Here is a 25,622-nt window from a genome sequence, read left to right on the forward strand (position 1 = left end):
AATTGCAATGATTCAGTTGTTCGCAAAAGATAACGGTCCATTAAGTGTGACTACAGGTATTTTGGTTAATCGCAAACGAAATCGGATTGATATTTGATGTGTCCTCAGTTGTCAGCGTCAAGCCGGGTCGTTTGCCGGTAGGAGTCGTTTGAATCACTTACAATCCCCAGAAATAATCGTGAGTCAGTGTAAACCCATCACAGTGTTGATTCGCGGCCGTATTTGATTCAGCTGCCCGTCAATGAGGACCGTGATTCAACCGCAACAGGATGCATACCTTTCTCTCTGAATCAGCCTATCGGCGTGGTCGTTTCAATATGTTAATAGTAACAGTCATCAGTCGGACCCAGTCGGAAGCTTGTTAACCCAATCATGCATTACTGTACAGAACCTGTCACTAATCAACGCGCAATGTATCTACTTTCTCACTTTGTGGGTTAACATGGATTGTTTGATTCCTAACTAGTTGAAACATTACAGTTTAACGTGGACATTGTAACGGTTTTATTGTGAAACAGGTTTTTTCTTAAACTGCTGACGAAATAAATTGATAAAAACTTTTGTGCTACAAATGCAATCACTGAGGTCTCGACCACACCATCAAGCGAGATCCAACAATGTAGCTTTAAAACTGGTTCGTGCAACGGGTCCATTAAAGAGTCCCTCCGACGGTGTGAATTTGGATGTGTAGTCAAAGATGCGATGGTGGCGGTACGCAAACGCAACAAAGTCGATTAAAACAAGCAAAAGCTATAAATTATCAGTTCTCTTGTGCATGTTCTTGCCTCTCGATACTGGGCCGGACACAGTGGATAAGCGAGCCCTGTGCCCCAGTACGAGAGTGCGTTCGGAGGAGGCCCCCTGGGCGGACTCGGTTCGGGTTGAGTCTTTCGAGAATCGCATCCTATCTCATGCAACGTGTAACAATTCGCTTGAAATAACGGCTCATACCACCATGCCGCGGTGCAGGATATTAAGAACAGCCCCAATACGGCCGCAGTGCGACCATTTTTAACCCCCCGGCCGATTGTGTGTGGATTGATGTTTGTTAATTTTGGGTGTTTGCGATCTTTGGCTCTAGGGTACGCCGCAGTACTACCAGGAACTGCAGCAGCAGCAGCAACCCCGCGACTACGACGATCCGGACGCGGACGAGGAGGGCGAGATGGAGGCCGAACGCGATCTGGCCGAGGACGCACAATGGAAGCGGATACAGCAGAACACGTTTACGCGCTGGGCCAACGAGCACCTGAAGATCATCAACCAGAACATTGCCAATCTCGAGAGCGACCTCTCCGATGGGCTGCGCCTGATCGCACTGATCGAGGTGCTCTCACAGAAGCGCATGAGCAAACACAACAAACGGCCCACGTTCCGCAGCCAGAAGCTGGAGAATGTATCCGTGGCACTGAAGTTCCTCGAAATCGAGGGCATCAAAATCGTCAACATCGGTAAGTGGCGGGAGTGGAGAAGAAGTTTTAGGTTTGGTTTTGGTTTTCGGCAACGCTTGCGGTGAAGTCGATTGCGAACAACACTTCACCGTGTACGAAATTGCAGCCGCGGCCTAATGCTGGCCCATGCCTCTGTGAACCGGCCCGGCTGGCGGCTAGGTGCAAGCAGGAAACTCTCACAACCACCACGCTCCATCATCTGTCTGGCGAAGCATCCGTGGGATTCCCGAGCCGTTTCGCGAATTTTGGCAGACGTACACATGAGCAGCATTTTCAAACACTCGCTAACTTTGCGCAGAAAAAGCCAACAAACCAGCGACAGTGGCCATTGTAATGCGCGACGCGTTCGTGTGCCGCGGCGTGGTGTGCGAGAATCACGCAAGCAGCAACCGAAGACACGGTTCGCGAAGCCACTCATCATCTAGCGAAGTTGCAGCTTTTGGCCACATCTTCCACGTGCCCCCCGGGTGGAGGTCGAGCCGGTTGCCACCGGTCGTCTCTCTTTTGGGCGCTCTTTTTGTGTGTGGCCCCGAAGGCGCACAAACCTGTTACTGCGCCGCACGGTGACAACGGAGCCCGGCACCGAAGAGTGCCGGGTGGTGGGTCGTAGGAAAAAGCGCATTAAAGATCTCCCGATCGTCGAGCCACCGCCGGTCGGCTCGAAGCCGACAGAAGATTAGATGTACGCCCGATACACAATGGCGTTGGGGGGCGTTCGGAGCGTTTCGGCGACGTCCTCCTGACAAGGCCAAGGGCGTGCGACAGCGATGCCGGACGCGTGTTGGCACGGGTTCGCTTCTTAGAAGTGGCACCTGAAGAGGAAAAAGCAAAATAATAAACAACTCCGTTGCGTTCCTGCATAACGTTGCACTGGCCAAACCAAGCGACACATTTGGGTTGCCACATTTGGTCCCTGAAGGTTTAAAACGAATGTTTGGATGAGTTTCACGTCTCTACTTTTCCTTTACATTTTCGCTTAAAGCTTCGAAAAGCAGAAGGAAAGCGAAAACACTGCGCTGGGTTAGGTTCGAACATTAGACTTCAACGAACCCTTTAGCGATGAACCCGTTTCTCGGCACCTTCGAAGCTGAAGATGGTGCGATACTGATCGTAGCACGGGTTGACACTATTTTCTCGTTACGGAGTAATGCGCGGCGTACATGGGCACAGCCTCGCCGATGGCGTGACGGCGAGCTTGTCTTACAAATAACTCGGTTAATTAGTTGTGCGCGTTTTGTCGCTTCACTAGGCAATCGATCGAGCGCGACTAAGCACTTGTACATTTTTTACGAAAACGGCAAAGTACCGTCTTTGGGCAGGATGCACGGGGATGGTTCGCGGTTTCGGTCACCCAGTGTTCATAACTGCCATCAAAAGTGGTCGCAGTGAAAGCGTCCGTGCAAAGAAAGAGCGCAAGAAGGACATTCAACTATTGCTCAAAACAGATGCCAAACGTTGACCGTGTCGTTGCATTAATGAACCGGTTCTGTACCGCTGTCGGTTGGTAAGGGTTAAACATTTCGACTCGCCGGAATGCACTGGTCAATGAGCCCAATGCTCAACAAGATGCGTCGCAATCGTCTTGTTTGTGGCAAAGAACGCCTCTGCCGGTAATAACGAAGCACAGACTGAAGCTCAAGCGAATACGTTGTTCTGAACTTGATATTATGGTGAAAGAGTATTTACCGGTTAACTACTGGTATTGTCCGCCTGTTAAATCTGCTGTACGCAAGGCAAAATGCAAACTTATTCATATGCTGTATGGAGTGACATCAGCGTGGTGGCGATGGTGAGCTAAGTGTGCCCTCTTATCGGTCACACATCATCTCGCCCCTAGTAGTTAAAATCATTTCTTTAGGCACCCATCGGTGATGTCCTCGTCACCTCGAAGGGTGGAACGAATGTTCGGGTCGGTAGAGCAAAGAAACGCCACTCGTTTAGATAGGCTCCACTCTCGGGTGCGGTTAATGGTGCATTCCAATGCACGCTGCTTCGTGCTCCGTTGTTGCATTCGCCTTCCCTTTTTTGTAGCTTGTGCTCATCAACCCAGTGCTGCTGCTGTTGGGTGTGGTGGCCACGATCGCTTTCGCAGTGAGGCGTTTGCAGTTTGGTTTGGTGCTATACGATTTTTAGGTTACGTTTGTCAACCGTCTGCAAACAGAGTCACAACGAACCGGCGCTGCGCCGACGATGGACACCAAGAACAAAAAATAGAACAAAAATTCACACTCACACGATAATGCTCACCAGCCGTAGGACAGCATTAGGTCATTCGTGGCACTCATCCCGAACAAAATTAGCCGATGGCGTCATCGGATTTAATCGCTCAAAACATCAAGACTGACTGTATGGCTCACCCTATGACGGTATCAATCGGGTCAAGCAGCGCAAGTGATCTTGAGTGAGGCCGAATGCTTCAAGTTGCATGCTGAACGAAAAAATTTGTGTATGGTGATGGTGCATGGCAATCAATCATTATCAGCAAATGTGGCCACGTTACGCTATCGTTACCGCAGCAGGGTTTCGTTACTTTCGTCTTCAGCTCGCTCACTGCGAATGATCGATTGATTGATCGATCGCAAGTGGAACGGAATAGTGATATTAAATGTTAAAGCCCTTCTTGCCGCTCTCGTTGATAGTGGACGAAAATATCACCCGAGCAACTTTGTTGCCAATTTTATGCAGAACCTGAACCGTTTCGTTTTCACATGCTTCCCATGGCCGGCCGGTCATGACCTCGCCGGTGCGTCTGCGCGGAAATTTATGTGCGGCTCCCCGATCGCTCCCACTGCGACGGTTCCGCTGTGGCCTGGCGTGCTTGTTGTGCACTAATTTCCATTGAATTGCTACAGGTCTACAGGTACCGAATGAGTGAACAGCAACAAAATGTTCCACGGCCCAAAAAACGCGTTTCCTAGGCGCCAATCATTTTGTTGATGTTACGACCTTGCCGCCGATGGTCCAGTTTGGTGCTGATGGAAACAAAACCACCGGAAGGGTTGGCGATATTTCTTTCATATTTGGAAATGGAGACCATCCAGTGGTCGCGGCAGAACCAGCGAAAAGCAGATCTAAACAGGTTCTAACCGATCACTTCATTTGCCAGCATCGTTTCTTCATCCTCTTGGACGCTTCTATAAAACGAATGAATATGCAGATTATTTTTCTCGCTTCGACCCGTGCTGTCCACTGTGCACACGGTCATGACGTAATCGGGGAGGATTCCACCCGGCTTCCGATCACGTATGGCGTGGGTACGTGCTCGGTTCAGTCGTCGTTCGCGCATTCGAGACCAACGTCCATCGTGGCAGGGCAGGCTGTCATCAGTGTTGCATCGAAACTGTTTTGTCGTCCGCTACAAATGGAACTGCACGGCCCCGGCTATAAGGGACCCTCCTCGATGGAAGGTGGTCCGACCACAGGGAGCAGGTCCGAGCCTCATCATCCACGTTCAACGCAGCAGACCGTATCCACTCCGGGCACACACGTCCGATTCGCGATCGTGGCTAGTGGTCAGCTTCTTCCGAAAACCCGTTTAATCTTCCCTGCCAGCGAGTTTTTATGCGCTTAGCATGGAACCAACACAGCGCCACTTTACTGTATGCACGCCACGGCGCATTCTCAGACCCCCTTTTGAAGCGTCGATCGCTTTCGCTTTCGATCGCACCGACCAAGACCACGTTGGTACGCTAGAGATATGGCCCCTGGCCAGTGGCTAGTTGCTGCAGCTTACAATTGTTTATGTGCTTATGTTTCGGTTGGGCTGACACCAACTGGATCGCGCAGTAGAACTCGTGCGTGATTGTTTACGGGATGGTGTGGAGATTTTTTTATGTTTCGTCACTCTCCGATTCGTCTACCACCACCAGCAGCGTCGGACAATCAGGCCGATCGGCCGACAGCAGCCTTCCAGCAAAGAGCCCTGACTTGATGACTCAAATGCTAAATATAGGCAAAACAAGCTTCCAAGGGAAGCTGGTGGCTATCGCGTGCGCCCGACTATCGCGGCATGCCTTCGCGAACTGCTTCGCCACAATCGGGTTGCCGGAATCCCTCCTCTTGCGACTCGCAAGGCTTTTTATGGACTCGTTCTTGGGTCTACCTCGCCGATCCTTGATGTTGTTTGGCGGGCGAAGGAAAGGGAGAACAACATAAACCTGAACGCACATCGATCATCGAGCCTCGCTCGCGATCTCGAACTGTTTGGGTTACGATGGCTCTGAGTGTATGCGGTTCGCAACCCCTTTTTTGACAGCTGACGAATGCCACGAGATGCGGTTAACATTGGTTTCAAGGGAAGGCGCCTTCGTTGAGTGCTCAGCGGTTCTTGCGACCCTCGCACGAAGGTCAACACACTGCGTTGCCAAAAGGGTTCGAATTCAGCCTTATGCTACGTTCGGTACACTTTTACGTCCATTAACGACACCGCTCAATAGTTTGTATGATTTTAAATGAATTAGCTGCTTGAAAAGTTTTGTTCTGTGTGAGAAAACGATGCCACGACTCGCCAGAGAAATTAAAATGTTGCCAACAAAAACGAGGCAAGTGAGCAACTTACTTGCGTATTTCGACTGTGTAGTAACAAATTATCACGCTGCTTCACAATTTACAATCCGCTAACGTTCAATTTCATGTGCTAACTATAGACTCTTCCGACATTGTGGACTGCAAGCTGAAGCTGATCATGGGCCTGATCTGGACGCTGATTCTGCACTACTCCATTTCGCTGCCAATGTGGGAAGGCGACGAGAATGGGGACAATCTCGCCAACGGTAACGGAGCCTCACCGAAGCAGCGTCTGATGAACTGGATTCACCGGCTGGTACCGGATCTGCCTATCAATAACTTTACCTCGGATTGGACGAACGGTAAGGCGGTCGGTGCCCTGGTCGACGCCGTCGCCCCCGGTCTCTGTCCGGACTGGCCGATGTGGGACCCGAAAGATGCCGTTCAGAATGCGGCCGAAGCGATGGGACTGGCCGACGATTGGCTTAACGTTCGGCAACTGATTCGGCCGGAGGAGATGGTCAATCCCAATATCGACGAACAGTCCATGATGACCTATCTGTCACAGTACCCGAATGCAAAGCTAAAAGCCGGTGCTCCCCTGCGTCCGCGGACCAATCACAGCAGGTTTGTACCGGGCCAAAAACGGGAGGGATGTGTCACTTGTATCGATGTACTTAGATGTCCTTGTCGATAGTACTTAGAAATAGAGTTACATGAAAATATCCTCCGACCCAGCATTGCCCTTGAAAAGCGTTTCGGATACCAATTATAGCCCTTTGAGTTTCTTTCCGTTAATTGCGGTTCTTTTTGTTGTTTCCTTTCTAAATCATACTGTTCAAATCGCTCGCCCTTCACTTCACAAATCCGCACACATGTATCGTACTTTGATCGGCACCACGTCTCGACACTGTTAACATCCTGACAACACCTTACACCTCTTTAAGCGCTCTTTATTCTCTCTCTCTCTCTCTCTCTCTCTCTCTCTCTTCCTTTCTCTCTCTTATTTTCTCTTCTCAACTTCTATTTCACCAAACCATTATCGTGTTCTTGAACATGAACTCTACTCACAATGTTCGATGCACACATTTAATTGCAGTGTTCCACCGCCGCGGTAAGTTGGTTGGTTGGTGCCAAGTACATGTTGTTGATAGCGATAATTTTTGAATTTGTTTCATTGTTGTTACGTTTCTTTTCTTACATAGTTTACAATCTATCTGCCCATCTCGCTCTCTCTCTCTCTCTCTCTCTTTGTGTCTCTCCTAAACAAACTGAAGCACAACACTTAAAAAAACGCCACATGCAAATTCTTATCGTTCATTATCAATTGTTCGGCTACGCTCTCTTCCGCCTGTACAGTTCAAATTGATAGCAAAAACCACCAAAGTCTACTGTTATTAGTTACCTGTGTGTTTTTGCTTGTCCTTAAATTTAATTGCTTCTGGAGGCATCGAAGTAATCCTTGCGGGTGCGTCACGAAGTGCACACAGGAGTTGGCTCACGCTGGCTAGTCAAAAGTTAACTTCTTCCATTTTTTTGCGAAACGTCCTTTCAAGGACGTTCTGAAATTTGGCGAAATTGAAGCCCATCATCCCGATTTGCTGGTGTCAACAGTGAGCTACTCTGGCATGATTGTACTGCTGAACGCTTTTACACTCCCACTGTCGCGCGCTACAGCTTCTACATTCTGCCGCGTTCCGCAATTCGCCAACAACTCCATCGTGCTCTCGATTTCCCCACTAACGGCATCTTTCGCTTTCACTGTCATCCTCCGACGATACAGGGTTCGCGCATACGGTCCCGGAATCGAACCAACCGGCCCGATTGTCGGAGCTCCGGCCAACTTCACCGTTGAGACGTTCTCGGCCGGTAAGGGCAACGTCGAGGTGGCGGTTCTCAACGCGAACGGTAACGCCGAGAAGGTGGACTGTCGGTTCAACAACGATAAGAACCTCACATACTCGGTGTCGTACATACCGAAGGTTGAAGGACCGCACAAGGTGTACGTGAAGTTTAACGGGCGCGATATCCCCAAGAGCCCGTACGAGGTTCAGGTCGAAAGTCAGGCCGGAGATCCTTCGAAGGTGACGGCTAGCGGGCCGGGTCTCCTGCCGGATGGTGTGATCGTTGGCAAGCAGACGTACTTCGATATCACGACCAAGGACGCTGGCAAAGGGACACCGGAAGTGATTGTGCTGGACCCGGCCAACCACAAAACTGCCGTCGCTGCCAAGTTGCGCCAGATCGGGACGGATCAGTGGCGCTGCGAGTACACGGCCAAGCAGGTCGGGCTTCACTCGGTGAACGTGTTCTACTGCGGCCAACAAATTAAAGGGAGCCCGTACGGGGTACGAGTGGCACCGGTTTGCGATCCGCGCAAGGTGCGAGCCAGTGGCCGTGGTCTGCAGCCGGTCGGGGTGCGGGTCAATGATGATGACGTCACGTTCCGCATCTTCACTGAGGGTGCGGGTGAGGGCATTCCCGAGGTGAAAATCTTCGGCCCCGGTGGGGTCGTGCCGGAGTACAGCATGCGCAAGATTGACGCCACGACTTACGAAGTGCAGTACATTCCACTGAAGGAGGGCCGCTACAAACTGTTGGTGCTCTACGGCGGCCAGGAGATCCCTAAATCGCCGTTTGAGGTGACAGTCGGTCCACAGAAGCACACTTCGATCGTGGCATACGGACCGGGACTGAAAACGGGTATGGTGTGGCAACCGGCCTGCTTCGTCGTCGAAACGAACGGCGAAACGGGCAACCTTGGATTCAGCATTGCAGGACCATCGCAGGCGGAAATCGAGTGCCACGACAACGGGGACGGTTCGGCACTCGTGAAGTACCACCCGACCGCACCGGGAGAGTATGCCGTGCACATCCTGTGCGATAACGAGGACATACCGAAGAGTCCTCACATCGCACAGGTCCTCCCGAAGGCAGACGACTTCCATCCGGAGCTGGTGAAAGTGAGTGGCCCGGGAGTGGAGAAAAATGGCAGCGTTATTGTAAACAAGCCGACCGAGTTCACTGTCGATGCAACCCGTGCCGGTTCGGCACCACTGGAGGTGAAAATTAATGATGTTTTCTCCAACACCATCGCCCATCGAATCACCCAGAACCAGGAAAATGGTACGAAGAAGATCACATATACCGCCCCGTCGGCCGAACCCGTCACGGTGGAGGTGAACTATGGCGGTGTGGCCGTGCCGCAGTCACCGTTCCGTGTGAACGTTTCCACACCACTGGACGCGTCGAAGGTGCAGTTCTTTGGCCCGTGGCTCGAGCCTGGCGTGAAACCAAATGCCGCCACACACTTCAACGTTGATGCTCGGTAAGGACTGTTCAATTTATACTACCGTCGCAAAAAGCATCCGATGTAAATCGGTAAATTTGTACGGATCGGCTCGCATCTAGAGGAAAACAGAAGCAAACAATCCTCAACAGATTGTCGCCTTTCCGTTTGAGTAGAGAATTATAATACGTATTCTAAATTACTTAAAAGTTTTTACTAAAAACATTATGCGTGCGACTCCCTTCAGGAACGCCGGGAACGGTTTGCTGGAGGTAAACTTGGTGCACGAGGAAACAGGGCAGAAGGTACCGGTGCGCATCATCGACAACGACGATCAAACGTATGCCGTCGAGGTGATTCCACCGCTACCGGGAACTTACACGACGAACCTCAGCTACGGCGGTTTGAAGGTGCCGATCGCACCAAAAGTAACCGTACATCCCCCGGTAGACGTGTCGAAGATCAAGGTGGATGGACTGGAACCGAGTAAGTATTTTTCCGTGCACGGACGCCGCACGATAGCATCGGACCTTTTCCTCTATGGCCTCGAATGGCACCCCCTTTTAATCCACACCCGGTCAACACGTATCTGATCGTCCCGTTCGCGCGAAATCTATTAGCCGCACCGTTGAACAGCCTCCAGCAGTTCCGCGTAATCACGAACGGTATCGGAAAGGCGGACCTAGCCGTTACCATTACCAGCCCGTCCGGAAACCGCGTCAAGGCGCACGTGATACCGACCGCCGAAGGGTTTCTGGTCAACTTCACGCCCACCCAGTTGGGCGAGTACCTGCTGAGCGTCAGTTTTGGTGGTACGCCGATCACGCCGCAGCCGTTCCGGTTGCAGTGTTTGGTTGGGTCCGATTCACGCAAGGTGCAGGCCAGCGGTCCCGGATTGGTGCGAGGCATCATCAATCGGCCGGCCGAGTTTATGATCGATACGCGGGGTGCAGGTCAGGGCGGTCTTGGTGTGACGGTCGAGGGGCCCTGTGAGGCGGCCATCAACTGTCGCGACAATGGCGACGGCACCTGCAACGTGGCGTACCTTCCAACCGAGGTCGGAGATTACACGATAAACATAACGTTCAACGATGATCACATCGCTGGTTCCCCGTACCAGGCCATTATCATGCCGGAGCCGAATCTCAACAAAATTCGGGTGTCCGGCATGGGCATTCAACCACACGGTAAAAGGCGTTGCTGACGGTGTTGCCGTTATGATGTTGTTCTTTCTGTTGTTTTAAAGGACTTGTTTTTCTTTCGATAATTTACTAACAAAAACCCATCGAGCGAGATATCAGACCCTTGCCGACCCGTATTTCTTCGTTTACAGCTTAACGTGTGCATGATTTGTTGTTCGCATGTCGCTGCTGGTTTTTGCTTCGTTGGAACGTGCTCTCTTTTTAATTGAATATTTTATTCTTTAGTTCAAGCCGCCCGTTTGATGCTTATCCCTTGCAGTTCAATTGCACGGTTTTCTGTTTTGTTTATATTCAGGGAAAGATTATTTTTTATTTATTTTTATTCTTTTTTAAATATCTTTCCTCGCCACAGGTGTTATTATGAATGCGCCCACCGATTTCCAGGTCGACATGAGTAAAGTCGGTGACGATGTAGACCGATCGAAACTGTCGTGCAATATTTTCGACCCCCGTGGCAACGAAATTCCGAGCAAACTGGTGCCGAGCGAATCGGCCGATGATGTTTTTCGTATCATGTATACACCGTTCGAAGCTGGCCGACACACGATAGAACTGCTGTATGACAACGTACCCGTGCCGGGCTCGCCATTCGTCGTAAACGTGAAGTCGGGTTGCGACCCAACCCGTTGCCGTGCTTATGGACCCGGTCTGGAGGGTGCATTGACCGACAAACCGGCCACTTTCACCGTTGAGACACGCGGCGCCGGAGCCGGAGGACTATCGCTAGCAATCGAAGGACCCTCAGAGGCGAAGATGCATTGCACCGACAATCGGGACGGTTCCTGTGATGTCGAGTACCTACCGACGGAACCGGGCGAGTACGACATTACGATCCGCTTCGCTGACAAGCACATCCCCGGCTCACCGTTCAAAGTGGTGGTCAACGAATCGACATGCCCAGACAAGGTGAAAGTGTACGGTCCTGGCATTGAGCACAATCAGGTGTACGAGGGTGTGCCGGCGGAGTTTTTCATTGATTGCGGTGCGGCAGGACCGGGAAAAATCGCGGTAAAGCTAAACTCATCGGACGGTAAACCGATCAGCGTGCAGGTGCAGGATCGTGGCGATGGTGTGTACGGCGTCTCGTACGTACCGCCAAAGGAAGGATCCGTTCTCACGGCGAACGTGCAGTTTGCCGACCAGGAAGTGAGCTGCAGCCCATTCGTGATGACTGTTGCTCCGGCTCCCAATGACGCCCCGGTGAAGGTGTACGGTGAGGCGGCGACGAAGAAAAATCTGCCAGCATCGCTGCCCGCCAAATTCCAGATCGACGCACCGAAAGCCCAGGCCAAGGAAGACATCAATGTCAGTATCAAGGGGCCGGATGGCAAGCCATTGGTGCCGAAAATGGAGCAGGAACAGGATGGAACATATGCGGTTTCGTTCGTGCCGGATGAGTGCGGCCCCTATAATGTCAGTATTAAGTGCGGCGGAAAGGATGTCCTTGGTTCACCCTTCCTTCTGCAAGCCATACCCACGGGAGAGGTAAAACAATCGTTAAACCCACAGTTGGAGCAACGTCATTTCGTTTGAACATATCCGATTGCATATTCTACCATCATTGCAGGCGGATAAATGCAAAATGGTGCAAGCCGTTCCTACAAATCAGGAATACGGTAAAAAGAATCACTTGGCCATCGATGCTAGAGAAGCTGGCACGGGAGCAGTAACATGCAAGATTGTGTCTCGTTCGGAGGCGAGGTAAATTCTTTCAACCTGACCAATGTAACATCCGAGACCGACCCACTTATCATCTGTTTTCAGCGACGTTGACATCGATATTATTGAAAAGGATGGATTCTTCGACATATTCTACATGTTGAAAGATCCCGGCGATTACGATCTGGACATAAAGTTTGGTGGTCAGAACATCCCGAACGGAACCTTTACAATCAAGGTAGATTAGAACACTTTTATTATCTTTCCTCCATTACTTTCTTCAATTGAGTCGAATTCGTCATGATGTTAGCTGTGTGGGTTTTGGTTTTTGTTGTTGGTAAAACATTATTGCAATGAGTTTCAGCATCGATCTGACGGTTTCGTAAAGGAAGTTGGATCGTACAACGTTAACACTAGCGTTAGCTGAATCTTACTCAAACATCATTTACCATGTTGCTAGGTTTTAGCCAAGCTGGGTGGACTTGTCGTTTATGAAACAGAGCGTAGTGCACAGTGAACACACCTTTCTTCTCATTCGTATTTAGTGCTTCCGTCCGAGTCATGTTTTCACTAAACAGTGCTTCGTTCTGACATCATTTGAAATTCATATAATCTCGTGTGCTATCTACTTGTACTTGGTTTGGTGGTGGTGACAAATAAATTACAATTCGTTCAAAAAGTATCTTCATACAACACTCACCGACGAGCAACGTTATTCGCGCGCCCCGTCAACTACCCGACCAGAATTCGAGCAGCTTTTCTTTGCTCGGTTTATGGCGCCACCTGTACGTGAACCGCTGGAAAGAAACATGCATGCAAGAAGCAGTCCCATTGGACTTTTGTCGTTGCGCTTCGCAGCCGAATTAACTTGCATGACCCAGCGGTCCTTCATTTGCTTAAGTCCTTCTTCAGCTTTATTAACAAGTTTTTGCCGCTTGACTAATGGCTCGCTCTGCGTAAAATACAGCTCGTTATTGCCGCAGAATTTCCCAAAGTGAACCGACCGTTAGTTTCGCCCAAGCCAAACGATTACGTATTTGCCACGTGACACTGCCACGTCAAACATTACGCTACCCGTTACAATTTATTTTTCCGTTCCCTGCCGGTGCGCTTAACAGTCCCATTCATCCTACCGCGCGACGCTTCTCATACGCCAAGAGGGAACATCTTTTGAATGAAAATAAATCTTGAAATGTATAAATTTTTACATTCCGTCTCGATCTCGCTGCCACTCCCGGTGCCACATTTCATGGAGGCGTTTCGCGGACCATTATTCTATAATTTGCATACCCAGCGCATATTCTGGCGTAGCGTTTGCACTAAAAATAGCCCCTCTCGTCGTGAAAATTTTGCTCATCTGCTCGCTGGTTGTCGTATCAAACGAGCGACAGGCAGCAAGTGTCCCTTCGTGCATGCGGGTGGAAGCATTTTGTTGACCATCGTTCTATACTTCGGTTCGCCTTAACCTACGTAGGCTGTTCTACAGTTTACGCTTCATGATCAACTTTGATTCCACAAGGTGCAAGGATCTTTCGTTTTTTTGTGTACTCCGACTATTTAGGCAACAGTTGGTGTGCTGTTTGCATTGTCGTTGTTCCGTTTGAACTAATTGAACAGGATGTTTCGCTGTTGCAAGGATCTTCCTCCTGTTAGCCATCCGCATGTACCTTGTTGGCTCGCATTACCGAGTTCATTTTTGACTGCCACTGCATATTTGTCAGCAAATGATTAATTTCAAACGCTGACGATGTCGGGCATGGATATACTTATGACGTTTGTTTACTTGTTTCCCACGCGTGATACATCTGACACTCACAACTCATCCTAAAACAACGGTTGTCGGAACGTGAATTACGGACTTTAGTTTTAACAAAATATCACCATCCATCACAAAATAGGTACACAAACGCACGCACACAAACACACACACTTAACGATACATCTATTGCCAAGGAAGACGCACTGGCAAAACTGCATCTGTTTCATAAATGGCTCGTTACCATGCCGCTTGTGCCTGCTGTTGCACTGCCACTAGTCGCGGTTAGGAAGAGTAGAGAATATCGAGCAAAAGCAATGTTCCTCGCTAACCCTGGCTCAGCTCCGCGACTCGGAAAGAAATTATTGTTCGATCATTGTTTCCATTGTCTCTACTGATACTAGCGTCGGTTGGCAACAGTATGCACAGGCAGGTAGGTAAAGTACAGTATTTCATATTTTGCTCATATTTCATGTGGCGTCGTTTACAGCATCATTACGATGAAACGGATTTAGGACCGTTTACTATCAATGCATCGCCAACGACTTTTATTGAGCACTGTAAATTCATATTTATTAAAGACCAACTTGGCCATTTTCGCTCCGGATTTGAGCAACAGGTGTCGTGACAAATTTGCTCTGTGCAGCACGGCACAATTAACGTTAGTGAACGTGTTTAACGACTGCAATTGTCGGCCGTAAAACAAGTGACCATCATTTGATATCTATATTAGAGTGCCTTGTAGAAAGCAACCAAATCATTGTATAATGCACTCTGCCGCAATGCAGTACGGTAACCCTCAATAAGCGTGATAGTTTCAGACAGCTCTTTGGCTATTTTTTAAAATTTCAGAAATACGATAAATTGTTTGAAGTATACCCGTTCTTGTAGGACAGTCGCCGAATCGTGTCATTCTTAAGCCGTGTTAAGCTGACATGTTGTTGAATGAATTCTATTAAGATGTGTGCACTGAAGGGTTGACCAACAAGCGTCCAAGACCGCTGCCAGCAACGTAATACATTAATCCTCGCAATTAAAACATCGAGACAGTGTTGCGCGTGCGATCATTCGTTTTTTTTCGGTTTTGGTTCATGTCTTTAAATTTTGCCAATCCGACAACATGTTGAGTTGTGCAGAGCAGCGATGTGCCCAACCCAGATGGCAAACGCACGATCGTCACATCTCATGCGTGTATCGCAGCCACGATGCCAGACGTATCATGCAAAAATTACGACAATTAGCGCAGAGTACCTGCCGGTGGTGCGTGCAATCACTAGACGAGAACGAAAATGCGTCGACCATGCTTCACATAGCGTGATTAATGTATGTTCGTTTGTGGCAGGCTTTTAAGATGTTGGTAAAAGGTACAAACTCACTCAGGATTTCTGTACGGTGACTGGCCCCAAGTACAACTTTGGATAGAAGAAAGTGCTACACTTGAAATACGCGTGTGTCCTCGAGGCGCGTGCTCTGGCGTGTGCTCTTCTTTTATGCGAGCTAGAACCACCCAACACTAATCTTCGAATTTGTTGGCACCATTCGTCGTGTTTCAAGCTGTCTTTTGTATATTTATCATATTTGCCATGTTGCCATATTGTTGGTAATTTAGCGAAAGTGTCAGGTTTTTTTCCTTGCATTATCTAATGGTTGGTTTTTCTGTTCAATAAGGTTTAAAACATTATTTTTTGTAAATCAGTCGCTATTCAATGCAATCGTGCATCATCGGTCCCGGTATCATTTTGTACCATTTTTCCGTTTAACATTAATATCTTATCCAATATTATTTTTAAAATTGTTTAGTGCTACTTTAAAAACTTTCAAGCGACCGGATCAGATGTTGTCGGACTTTTCCTGTGCTTTAAAAGGTTTCGGTAGACTCTAGAACAAAGTACAACATAGTTTCGTACGCACTTTGCCAGACTAAACCGTTGCACAGCTGGAGCCGATCAAATCGAACACGTTGGCACTAATAACCCGCTTGAGACGACGCACAGCGGTATCGAAAGGAATGTTGGCTGATTTGTCGATCCGCACCTCTTCGGTTATACCCAAGATCGCAGTTTAGCACGAAACGTTGCAATGTTTATTGGTTTGAATTGTTTTCGTTTCTATCAAAACCTCCTCGTGCCGTGGTCACACAGCAAACGCCGCGCTCACTACTTTGAACGAGGTCGTTTTTTGATTAGCTGCGTGATTTCCAGACACCAATAACTGGCGAACTCTCGGCGAGTAGCCGGACACATTTGGATGGCCTCCCGGAGCTGATCGCGACCGCACGATCCCTGCAGGTCCATTTGATTCATGCTCACACGTTGAAGTATTTCTCCGTTCGTGTGCGAGTGTCACTATATTATAGCACCTACATAGGCACACACTTAAACCTACACACAAACATTAGCGTGTACTTTTGTGGCTCAGTCAACATCCATCCGCAACGTTGCGAGAACGACGCTCACGTCAACATCGCTCCTCGATCAACAACATGGATCGTGGAAGATTCCTACAGGGCACGCGCGCCTTAAAGCCGGTCCTGGGGTCAGCAGGAGCAGTGCGGACGCCCGCGTTACCGCAACACCCCGAAACGTCGCGTCCGAATGGCGGCGATGAGCTAAGCATGTGCGGATTTGAGTTTTTTTATTGCCTTTGCTTTCGTCCACCCAAAACGACCGGCCACCGATCGGGTCACGACAGGATAGGGCAAACATTTCGATTGCTTGTATCCTACTGAGTGGTCGGAGAGAGATCGCTACTCCCGCTACGCCGCCTATCGTTCGTCGTCGGTCTGCACGCTGCACGTCTCTACCAATAGCGAACAATAGCGAAAACGAAGCCGACCACAGTGTTGTAGCGGCGGTATCTCGATCGCTCGCTCGCCACTCTCTCGCACTACTGTTTGGACACTTCGGAGGAAAAGTCACACTCGTCGGAGGAAAAGTCGCCCCCGGTTGTTCTCGCCAGTTTCGGTTGGCCACTTCTACCAGTTTTGGTGACAAACAGTGTCTGTGTACTTGATTTAGTTCAGTGCTGTTTCCGGAAATACGCCAGATTTTGTTTGACCATCTACGGTTCGGTGTAAACGAAGAAATTCATAGGATTTGTTCGCGGAACTGTACTTTTGTGCTGCAGAAGGTATTCGAGCATTGGAAGGTGAAAAACATTAGCATATAATATGGGTGGTATGACTACTAATTACATGAGGAGCCATTTTTCGATAATACTTAAACTAAGAATGCAATCTTTTTAAAGTAGAAAAAGAAAAGGTAGACGACGATATATCCCCAGAGTAGATTTTTAATTAAGTTTTTCGCGAGATCAAAGTTTGCCTCATCGTTGCGCAGCAAAATAAAAGTCCTAAAACTCAAAAAGACCTAGATCTGGGCGCGGATTTTCTAACCGTCGCGGAAACACACCAACAGCTGCGGCGCGATCGTCGTACGTTCCGTCTGTGCCACCGTCGTTTGGCTGATTCCAGGGAATGTGAAATGGGAACGTCGGTCGGTCACGTATGGAATCTTGCTTTTAGAAGCGATGAAAAACGAACCGTTACGGATAGACATTTCTTTTGCGCGTAAACGAAGCCAAAGAAACTGATAAAGTCCGGGACTACTGCAAACGAAGAGTGGTACCGGACGATTATTTAATCAATTAGTTGTACAACAAGCTGCCCAAACATTAGGTTTTCCTCGTCGGTTTTCGTAACCAACATTATGGGTATTGTGTTCTGATTTTTTTTCCAGAAGATAGAAGGAACATCATGTTGGAAACTAATATTCATATTGGTTTTATAGAGGCTTGTGACTAGTCACAGAAAACTGCTTTTGCAATCTGCGAAAGATTTAATACGTATACTAGGAGAAAGCCATGAATGTAATGAGTGTAATTAAACTATGCTTGTTTACGCAATCACACATCATACTCACATAATTGTAAAATGAGCAAACTTACAGAGTAATTTGGTTTTCTAAATATGTTTGAAAGTCTTGATGGTTTTCATATGAAAATGCTTAAAAGAAAAACATGTCTTCTTCTCACGGTTGCTGCTGGTGTCATAAATAGGGAGGTTGATCCTTAAATGCCCTTGCATGCCATTGCCTAATAATTTATGGTTGTGCAATATTCTTTGTTTCTGTGACGGATATTTCTTATTAATGTGATTGCCAACAACATGTTTTCAACAAGCTTAAAAGCGCATTGATATAGATTAAACAATGCGTACCAGGGATTAAGCCAAAGTTATCCTCCCTTCTATCGTTCCTAAATCCTCGCAACTCATTTACCTTACGCAACATGACCGAAACGCGGCCCAGATAAATATATACACATATCTATTTTTTTATTTGTCACATGCCACGATTGCCTTCTATAATTGCTTATTTTTTCGAATGCGGCAGGAAAGGAAAACGTTGTCGATTGTAGCGGTCCTTGCCTTTCGACCGTCAAACGGAGCAAATGAGCTATCACCCGGCATCATTCCGCTGCTCGTCGGTGATGCCACTGCAGCCATGCTCGAATGACATGACTGAGGGCTTGAAAAATAGAAACATTCTTAATTCAGGCACCTTGATTCCATCAAAACAGCTACACAAGACAGAACGCCCGAATCGTGCACCCGGTAGCATCGCTTCATACGATCGCGCAGGTGGTCACATGTGAGGCCAACAAATTTTGCGCATTTTGCTCGTCTGTCAATGAGCGAAGAAAATTCTGGCACAAGGATCGAACTGGTACCACCGACAGGCGCTGGTTGCCCGACGCGTGCACCCAGGGTTTATGCTTTTTAAGGTGTTTTTAGTAATGCCAACCCCTACCTCCTACAGTCCAAATGCTCAATAATTTGAAAAAGTTTTGAATGATGACCAATGAAACAAATGCTGTAAAGGAGGCTACTTTTTCTATCTTAGAGAAACGGACTAAGCCATATTTATGAGGATACTTATTGATATCGTTTCAGACAGACATCCTTTTTTTATTTCTTCAATTTTCCGAATGAGAAAAGGCGTTTAATCACAAGTGACACAAAGTGTCTTGAGTTAGCGGTTGGGTCTCCAATGAACAATGATATTTAAAACGCAAGGCGGCTACCGTCAATAACAGCGAGAAAAAAACAAATCAAGAGAAAGTTGACCGACAACCTTCGTCGCTTATTTGATGCGATGCAAACAACCGGTGAATTTCGGAACACAACCTACCGGCTTACGCTGCGGATGCCCGCCCATCTCGGCGCTTCTCGTGTGGAGGCGTCTGTAGAGCCGCATAAAATGGAAAACGAAATCACATTAATTTTATGCCAGCTTCACTAGAGAAGTGTGTTGCGCAAGTTCGTTAGTCTCGTCCGAGAGGTCACGCGTGAAAGACATAGAACGAACCCACGGGTGCCGCCGGGAAGATGACGGACTTTCAACTTGTTTTGCCACAGAGAAATAGAAGCTTAATCTAAATATATAAAACGTTCCATCGAATGTAAGCATCCAAAGGCAGCTTGACACCTTGACGATCTAGACACTGCGTGTGTCTTATGTCGGTACTGATTGATTTAAGTATCTGAAGAAACGATGGAGTGGCTTAATTCGCACCGTACTTCGACGAGTGTCTATAGCCAGCATCGTGTAGAAAGACATTATGTATACTATCGCATCACATTTTGTAAAGAAACACCCGTTTAAGAGTTAAAAGACAACCCGATCCAAAACAAACGAAGTATGTTAAGATTCTAACAATTTTTTTTAATTATTACAAAATTTGTTAATTACAATTTTGGTTAGGTAATCGTAACGCTAGTAATTTGTTTATTAAATATTAAAACAGTATATCGCAATGCAATTGTGAATGCTACTTGCGGTCTGTGACCTTGACCTAATTTAAATGTAAAACGACTCCAACAGGTGTGAACTAGGAAGCGCCAAAGCACCATGTAGCACCATGGAACCAATTAATTTAATTGCATTGTTCGAGCGCCAACAAACTACTGGGCCGTAATTAGTGACGCACAATTGAACGCCGCACACTCTGAGCCGATGCCGCACGGGTCAGTCTACCTTTAGGCGTTTCGGCAATAACTTCAGGGCGACTTCAATGCGCCGCGTTAAGTGGACGGCGAAGTTACGGCGGTAGTGCGCGTGGGCGGGCGCTAGGGTTTCATATTTTGACGTGAAAAATTCGTCGCCGGTTATTCATCGGTCCGTTCTGTTCTTAAATTAGCACCGATAGCCTGGGGGCCATCTGTGCACCCGTGACCACAGCGACGCGCAGAGCATAGCCGTCGTGAGGCTTGCGAACGCAAACGGTTCCCTGCACAGTTTCTCCATGTTGCCGGGCGGGGGAATGTCCCGTCCCGGTCCCGGTCGGACCTTTGTGACACCTGTCTCCGATACGTCTTATTAATAAGTGCCGCGTATGCGCCGAATCGAAGAAACCACGAGGACGCAAGACCGCCCGCGTTTGAAATGGTTCTTTCGTTGTTAATCGTGCGGGTTCAACTGCGGGTTATTTCAAAGCTAATCCATTCGTACCCCAGTTGCGGAGTGGGTCCTCGATACGTGGCGAGCAAAAGGTGAATGGAATGGAAGCGACATCCCGTACGAACGTCGGCGACTTGCCAGGCAACCGTCCGGGATCGGACTCGCGTGTCCTCACACGTTCGCGTGTGTCGCTGTATACTGTCGTTTGCGTCGTTTGAGCGTGTTTGTGTGTTTATGCTAACGTTGGCGAGGGATTAAAAAAATGGGAAAGAAAATTATGCTCATCTGTTGGGTGTGTCTATAAACAATGTTTCGTTCTGTTTTCCGCCCTAGGCCGTCGAGAGCGTTGAGGAGCAGGTCACGAAGAGTGCCACCAACACTACCTCCTCTTCGGCAATCACCGAAAATCACTCGTACCAGCACCAGGAGTCGTACCTCGAGCAAGTTTCCTCGGTGTCAAAGTCGAAACAATACATACAGCAAACCGCCAGCGAAGAATTTCTCGTAAGTATCAGCCGCAAACGCGTTGTCATCGAGACGTCAAGCATCAATCCGTAGACACTAATTTGTACTCCATTTGCGGCGTGCGATAGATTCGGGAACGGCTCGTGAACGGTAAACACGACAGTGTTTCCACACTAAACAGTGTACAGCAGACATCGACGACCACCAGCTCTACGAACGGGACCTCGGAGCACGATAGCCACCACAACGGTACAAGCCGCTTGCGCGACTTCAAACTTGAACGTTTAAATCTTCCCCAAACCGGTGGACTGGTAACAGGTAGGTCCCGCTGCGCTCTCCGCTTAAAGCAGATGTTACACTTCGACTATGGGTCATTAAGTACGATCCTTTAAATACTTAAAACCACAGTCATACCGTTGGGTCTGGCGCGTGCTCCCGGCGGGGAAACAGTGGATTGTCTTTCGGATCACCATAAAGAAGCGGAGCTCATTTACCGTACGTTTATGATGCCGTCAATGTCCGTCTATTAGCGGTATTTGTTTACCGTCGCCGGCAATACGAACCGCGGCCCGGTTAACGCCACGTCAATCAAAGTCGATCGTTTCGTTTGGCATGACGTGAGATTGTCACCGCAGTGACACCATCGGACACCGTCCGTTAATGACGTTCGAATACATTTGGCAGCAAGCCGCGCCAGCCGATCGGCTTCTGACCGTCCGCAGCGACTAGTGCCAGGCGTGCAGCGAAGACCCGTACCCGGCTGCTGAGTGGTGTCGATCAAATTCGCGTGCCCGTACTCATTGACCAACGCTGGTTTCCGTTTTTTCTATGCCGAGCGTTCGCATCATGCTGAAAGGGAAAAAGAACTTACACGTTGGCGCGTGTGAGAATTCGAGGAATTTAAATGGCAACCTTCGTCACGACGTCCGAATGATGTAACAAATTATTTGGGGACATCACACTCAGTTGCAACACGATTTCCTGTTCATGATTCACCGCTTGATTTATTTACGCCACGAATGGCGAGTGTTGATTGAGGATCTTGTTTCGGTGTAATTGTTGCTGTATTTTGTACAACAAAAAACCGGCGGACCAGCAACAAGGGGTGAATTTATTGCGCATTCCTAGCGTACTTACGGTTTATGGCGTATATTTCATTGTTTATGACACTTTCTACTTTATTATGCACTTTCATACCAATTAAGCAAGTCAGCTCACGGTCCACAAATAACTGTCTTGGTTCATCAGCAAAAGTGTGCATTTATATTTTGATGCATTTGAAACAATATTTAACAGACATTGTTATACGTAGCAACAACACCGAAATGAAACAAAACAACGAATCTGTACGCCGCAAGCTACTAATGGGTACACTCATCGACAGAGACTTTTCGCGGCTATCAGGTTATGCTGTTCCGGTTCAGAACCCCTCGACCCCTGTCCACCGACACATGGTACATTCCAACGGCGAACGGTGACACAGCATCACTCCCACACGCCATATCTTTATGATTGTTAATACTTTAAGTAAACAACAGTCGGGTGAACATCAATTCGCATAACTGTCGCCATTTGTCGTCGGAACACCGTCGGTCCGGGTGGGCTGGTGATTCTGGTGAAACAGTTGTTCGAGGGGAGAGCGTCCACAGTCGGTGGATTAAAAGTAGACATCAGGAAACCGAGACCAACCATCGGGGCAAGGTTTTTCGGACGAACGTTGACTAGGCCGGGAATTTATTTTTTCTTCGCCGAGCGTGTTTTCTTCCACCCACGGCGCGGGACATCTGCTGGTGAACGCTTACGTAACGCTGTTTGCAATGGCGTATTGCATCGCGATCGCGGATATAACTATGGCCGGAAACGCATTTTTCCCAATGCCGATCTTTCCGCTCTGTCTGGCACCAGCTGCGCTCGTCGCACAGGAACTCGGCCAAGCGAGATTGGCGAGATGGCTGTGATGGATTAATTAGCTTGGCGTACGCCCTGATCCGAACATAATGATTTCGCCGTCCGGCTCGGGGCTGCTTTACGGCTTCCGCTAAATGAATCCAGCGAGCAGCTGGCGCTGGCTACATCGGGCACATCAAAGATAGCGAAACCAGGAAAGGGTGTTTTTTGTTATATGTTGTAAAATTTTACTAAACCATCTGCGTTACATGTCACTGAGGCCGTGTCCATGAAATGAGCCGACCATGATCCATTCCCGTTTTAAACACGCGCTGAAAAGCGGTAGTGGACGAATCGCCATAGACGAATAGGCCAAAGCTGTACTCAACCTTCCCACAAACAAGAGCAGTATTTAAAGCCAAAGAAAGGATTAAATATTATTGACGCATCGTGAAAAAACCGGATAAGCGCCGGAGAGGTCAATTAAAATATTACAAACATGCAGCTCACCTGCATCGCCTTCGAAACCGATCTCCGCCCCATCATCGACCGTGGTCCGTGGTAACGGTCCACAGCCCTGCCCAATGTCGTTTCCAACAGGTGCTCTAGTCAATCGCATCTCGCAATCGCCAAGAACTTATGCGATATCTCCCGCCATTCCCGCCTTCCATCGCGCGCAAGGATGCGGCGCACGCAGTGATTAATGTGCAATGAGGTCTGATGTCCACCTCATCGGACGAGGTGGACGATGCCCGGACCGATGAACCGTTGATCCACTCCGGGGACACCTTGCACGGATAGTGTAATCGGGTTCAAGAATGAGCAAGGCAAAAGCAAGAAAAAACCCAAACTTTGCTGTGCCCGGGCTTTTTGAGTACACTGTCTGGGGAATCAGTGCTGAATTTATCACAGAATGGCGACATCGTCGTAAGAACGAGACGAATATCGCGTCGAAGCTGAGGCGATATAAATATCCGCTCCGTGGGCCAGTCCAGGCAGCAGCAGTTGGCCGTCAGGTCGTTTTGGGTTATAAAAGTTCTTCCACAGCTGTCGCGGAAAGAGTTACTCTCTCTCACTCTGTTACGCCACGAAAACCTGTAGCGTCACCCGCATCTTGGTCTTTCTGACTAAATGGCTGACCAAGCCAACCAGAAATGGACTGAACTTTTAAAACTATTGGTAGATTGCTAGACATTCATCGTTAGTACACTCATTAATTTTGACAATGTTACCATTCACACGTTTTGACAATGTGTAAAGGAATTTCAGAGTCTAACTTAGTACTATTTACGAATTCTTTCCGGCTGCAATGGTTTTTCGATAATACGAAAATATTCGCTGCCGATGTGGCAGCTGAAAGAGTGGGAATGACGGATTGTCATTTTCCACTGAAACTTTTCACCATCCGTGAGTCACGATTTATGAGAGCTCGTGTTAAGACCCTGCTGGGCATCGTGGTCGACCAAAAACATCGACTACGTCAGTGTTGCGTTACTTGGCGCACTATTGTCACGGTACCGTGGTCTCAATGGAGGCGCCTGGTCACCCGTCACAGTCCGTGGAGGCGCCTGGCTGTTGTCGGCGTCGTCAATTATTTTATTCGTGCGCCTTCGTATCTTTTGCGATCAACAAAACGAGTGATACATTGTGACAGCTGTGAAGGTCATTTGACTGGTAATAAATCACCGCAGGTGCTGCACGTCAAAAGCGAACGTATGATACTGCACGACTGTACGGCTTCCTCTGGCCGTTGCTTTAATCCGGTTGATTTCTATGAATAGGCTATCAGTTCAGAGGAATTCGCTCTTCGCTTCACAATCTTCTGAATTATACGCAACGAACAATCGAAAAATGAACACAATTAATTTTCCACACATCCTTTCATCTATGGGAAACAAAAAGTTTATAGTTTCTGTCGTCCCTGTTTTTTATACAACTAAAAGCTGGTAAACACGATTGCAAGGCTTGCAACAAGGCCGATTCTCACGAAAACCCGCACCGTTTGATGTTTTCGCAAACGATCAGCGGGTTAGGCTGCATTAAAAGCAGCTCATAAACCTACTCGCATCTCATCAATTACAACATTTCCTTGGCGGCACAGGATGACAACTCTCGCCGGAATCAACCGCCCCGGATGGAAGCTCCCCGATCGTGCCACATCCGCCGTGTGTCGGCAGCTGGTGCCGGTGCAGGGTGTGCTATAGTTACTCGTAACTTTTGCTTCCGACACCCCAACGTGCCGACGGTCATACTGCCTGTGATCTCTCGCTCGATGCTACCCGTGTCCCGAACACGCGCATGACGTACTTCGGTTTGTAATTTATTGTGCAATTTGTCACCACGCCGCCGTGTACAGCATCCCGATACGGGGTTGATCCAATCGGGTGCCAGCCACTACGAGGCGAACGTTTACTCCATCCCCCGGAATAAAAGTATGGGCTCACGAAATGGAAAGTGTCATGTTGTGAGTGTCGCTACATGCTGCACTTGGCGATACAAGTGCACCATAATTTACGAAGCGACTCCTTGCCCCTTGCCCCCAGCCGCCATGAATCTTGTTCCATGGTGAACGCGAACACGTTCCGCTGGGGTCCAACAGATCCAAAATCTATCTGGACTATTTTTAGCCTTCAGTAGTCGCTAGTAAGTGACTCTGTCTCCATCTCTCACTCGTTGGCCGTTCTTCTGCTAGCATGCCTGTCCCAAATGGACCACTTCCTCACACAAACCTTCAAGGTAGTGGACCACTGCATCTGTTCGCTGGGTTCGAGAGTATGTTTTTCGGAAGCACGTTCTACCATGTGTTTGAAGTGGCAATTTCCATTTCTTTAATTTTTTTGTTTCCAAACCACATAAAGCAACGGAACATTTGGAACGGAAATAATGATGGGCGAGAAAGTGGACACCACCGCGAAGGGGGAGCAAGTTGGGTCGTTTGGGCGCAAAAGC

At 48.5% G+C, this 25,622-nt stretch overlaps 1 protein-coding gene across 2 annotated transcripts in view; it reads left to right on the plus strand.

Moving 5' to 3' along the window:
- Positions 1-1,150: 1,150 nt before the first annotated feature.
- Positions 1,151-25,622, plus strand: part of LOC131209372 (filamin-A) — a 37,436-nt gene continuing 12,964 nt past the window's right edge. The window contains exons 1-11 of one of the 2 annotated variants that reach the window (XM_058202427.1): positions 1,151-1,451; positions 6,098-6,584; positions 7,057-7,071; positions 7,741-9,285; positions 9,494-9,732; positions 9,867-10,433; positions 10,801-11,933; positions 12,016-12,149; positions 12,213-12,345; positions 20,655-20,825; positions 20,915-21,104. In XM_058202427.1, coding sequence (XP_058058410.1) covers positions 1,166-1,451; positions 6,098-6,584; positions 7,057-7,071; positions 7,741-9,285; positions 9,494-9,732; positions 9,867-10,433; positions 10,801-11,933; positions 12,016-12,149; positions 12,213-12,345; positions 20,655-20,825; positions 20,915-21,104 — 4,900 coding nt within the window. In that variant the 5' untranslated portion in view covers positions 1,151-1,165. Of the gene's footprint in view, positions 1,452-6,097; positions 6,585-7,056; positions 7,072-7,740; positions 9,286-9,493; positions 9,733-9,866; positions 10,434-10,800; positions 11,934-12,015; positions 12,150-12,212; positions 12,346-16,914; positions 17,011-20,654; positions 20,826-20,914; positions 21,105-25,622 lie in introns of those variants that run through there. The other variant, XM_058202428.1, reaches the window with a different exon arrangement.

The sequence above is a fragment of the Anopheles bellator genome, chromosome 2, assembly GCF_943735745.2.
Source record: "Anopheles bellator chromosome 2, idAnoBellAS_SP24_06.2, whole genome shotgun sequence".
Taxonomy (NCBI): Eukaryota; Metazoa; Arthropoda; class Insecta; order Diptera; family Culicidae; genus Anopheles; species Anopheles bellator.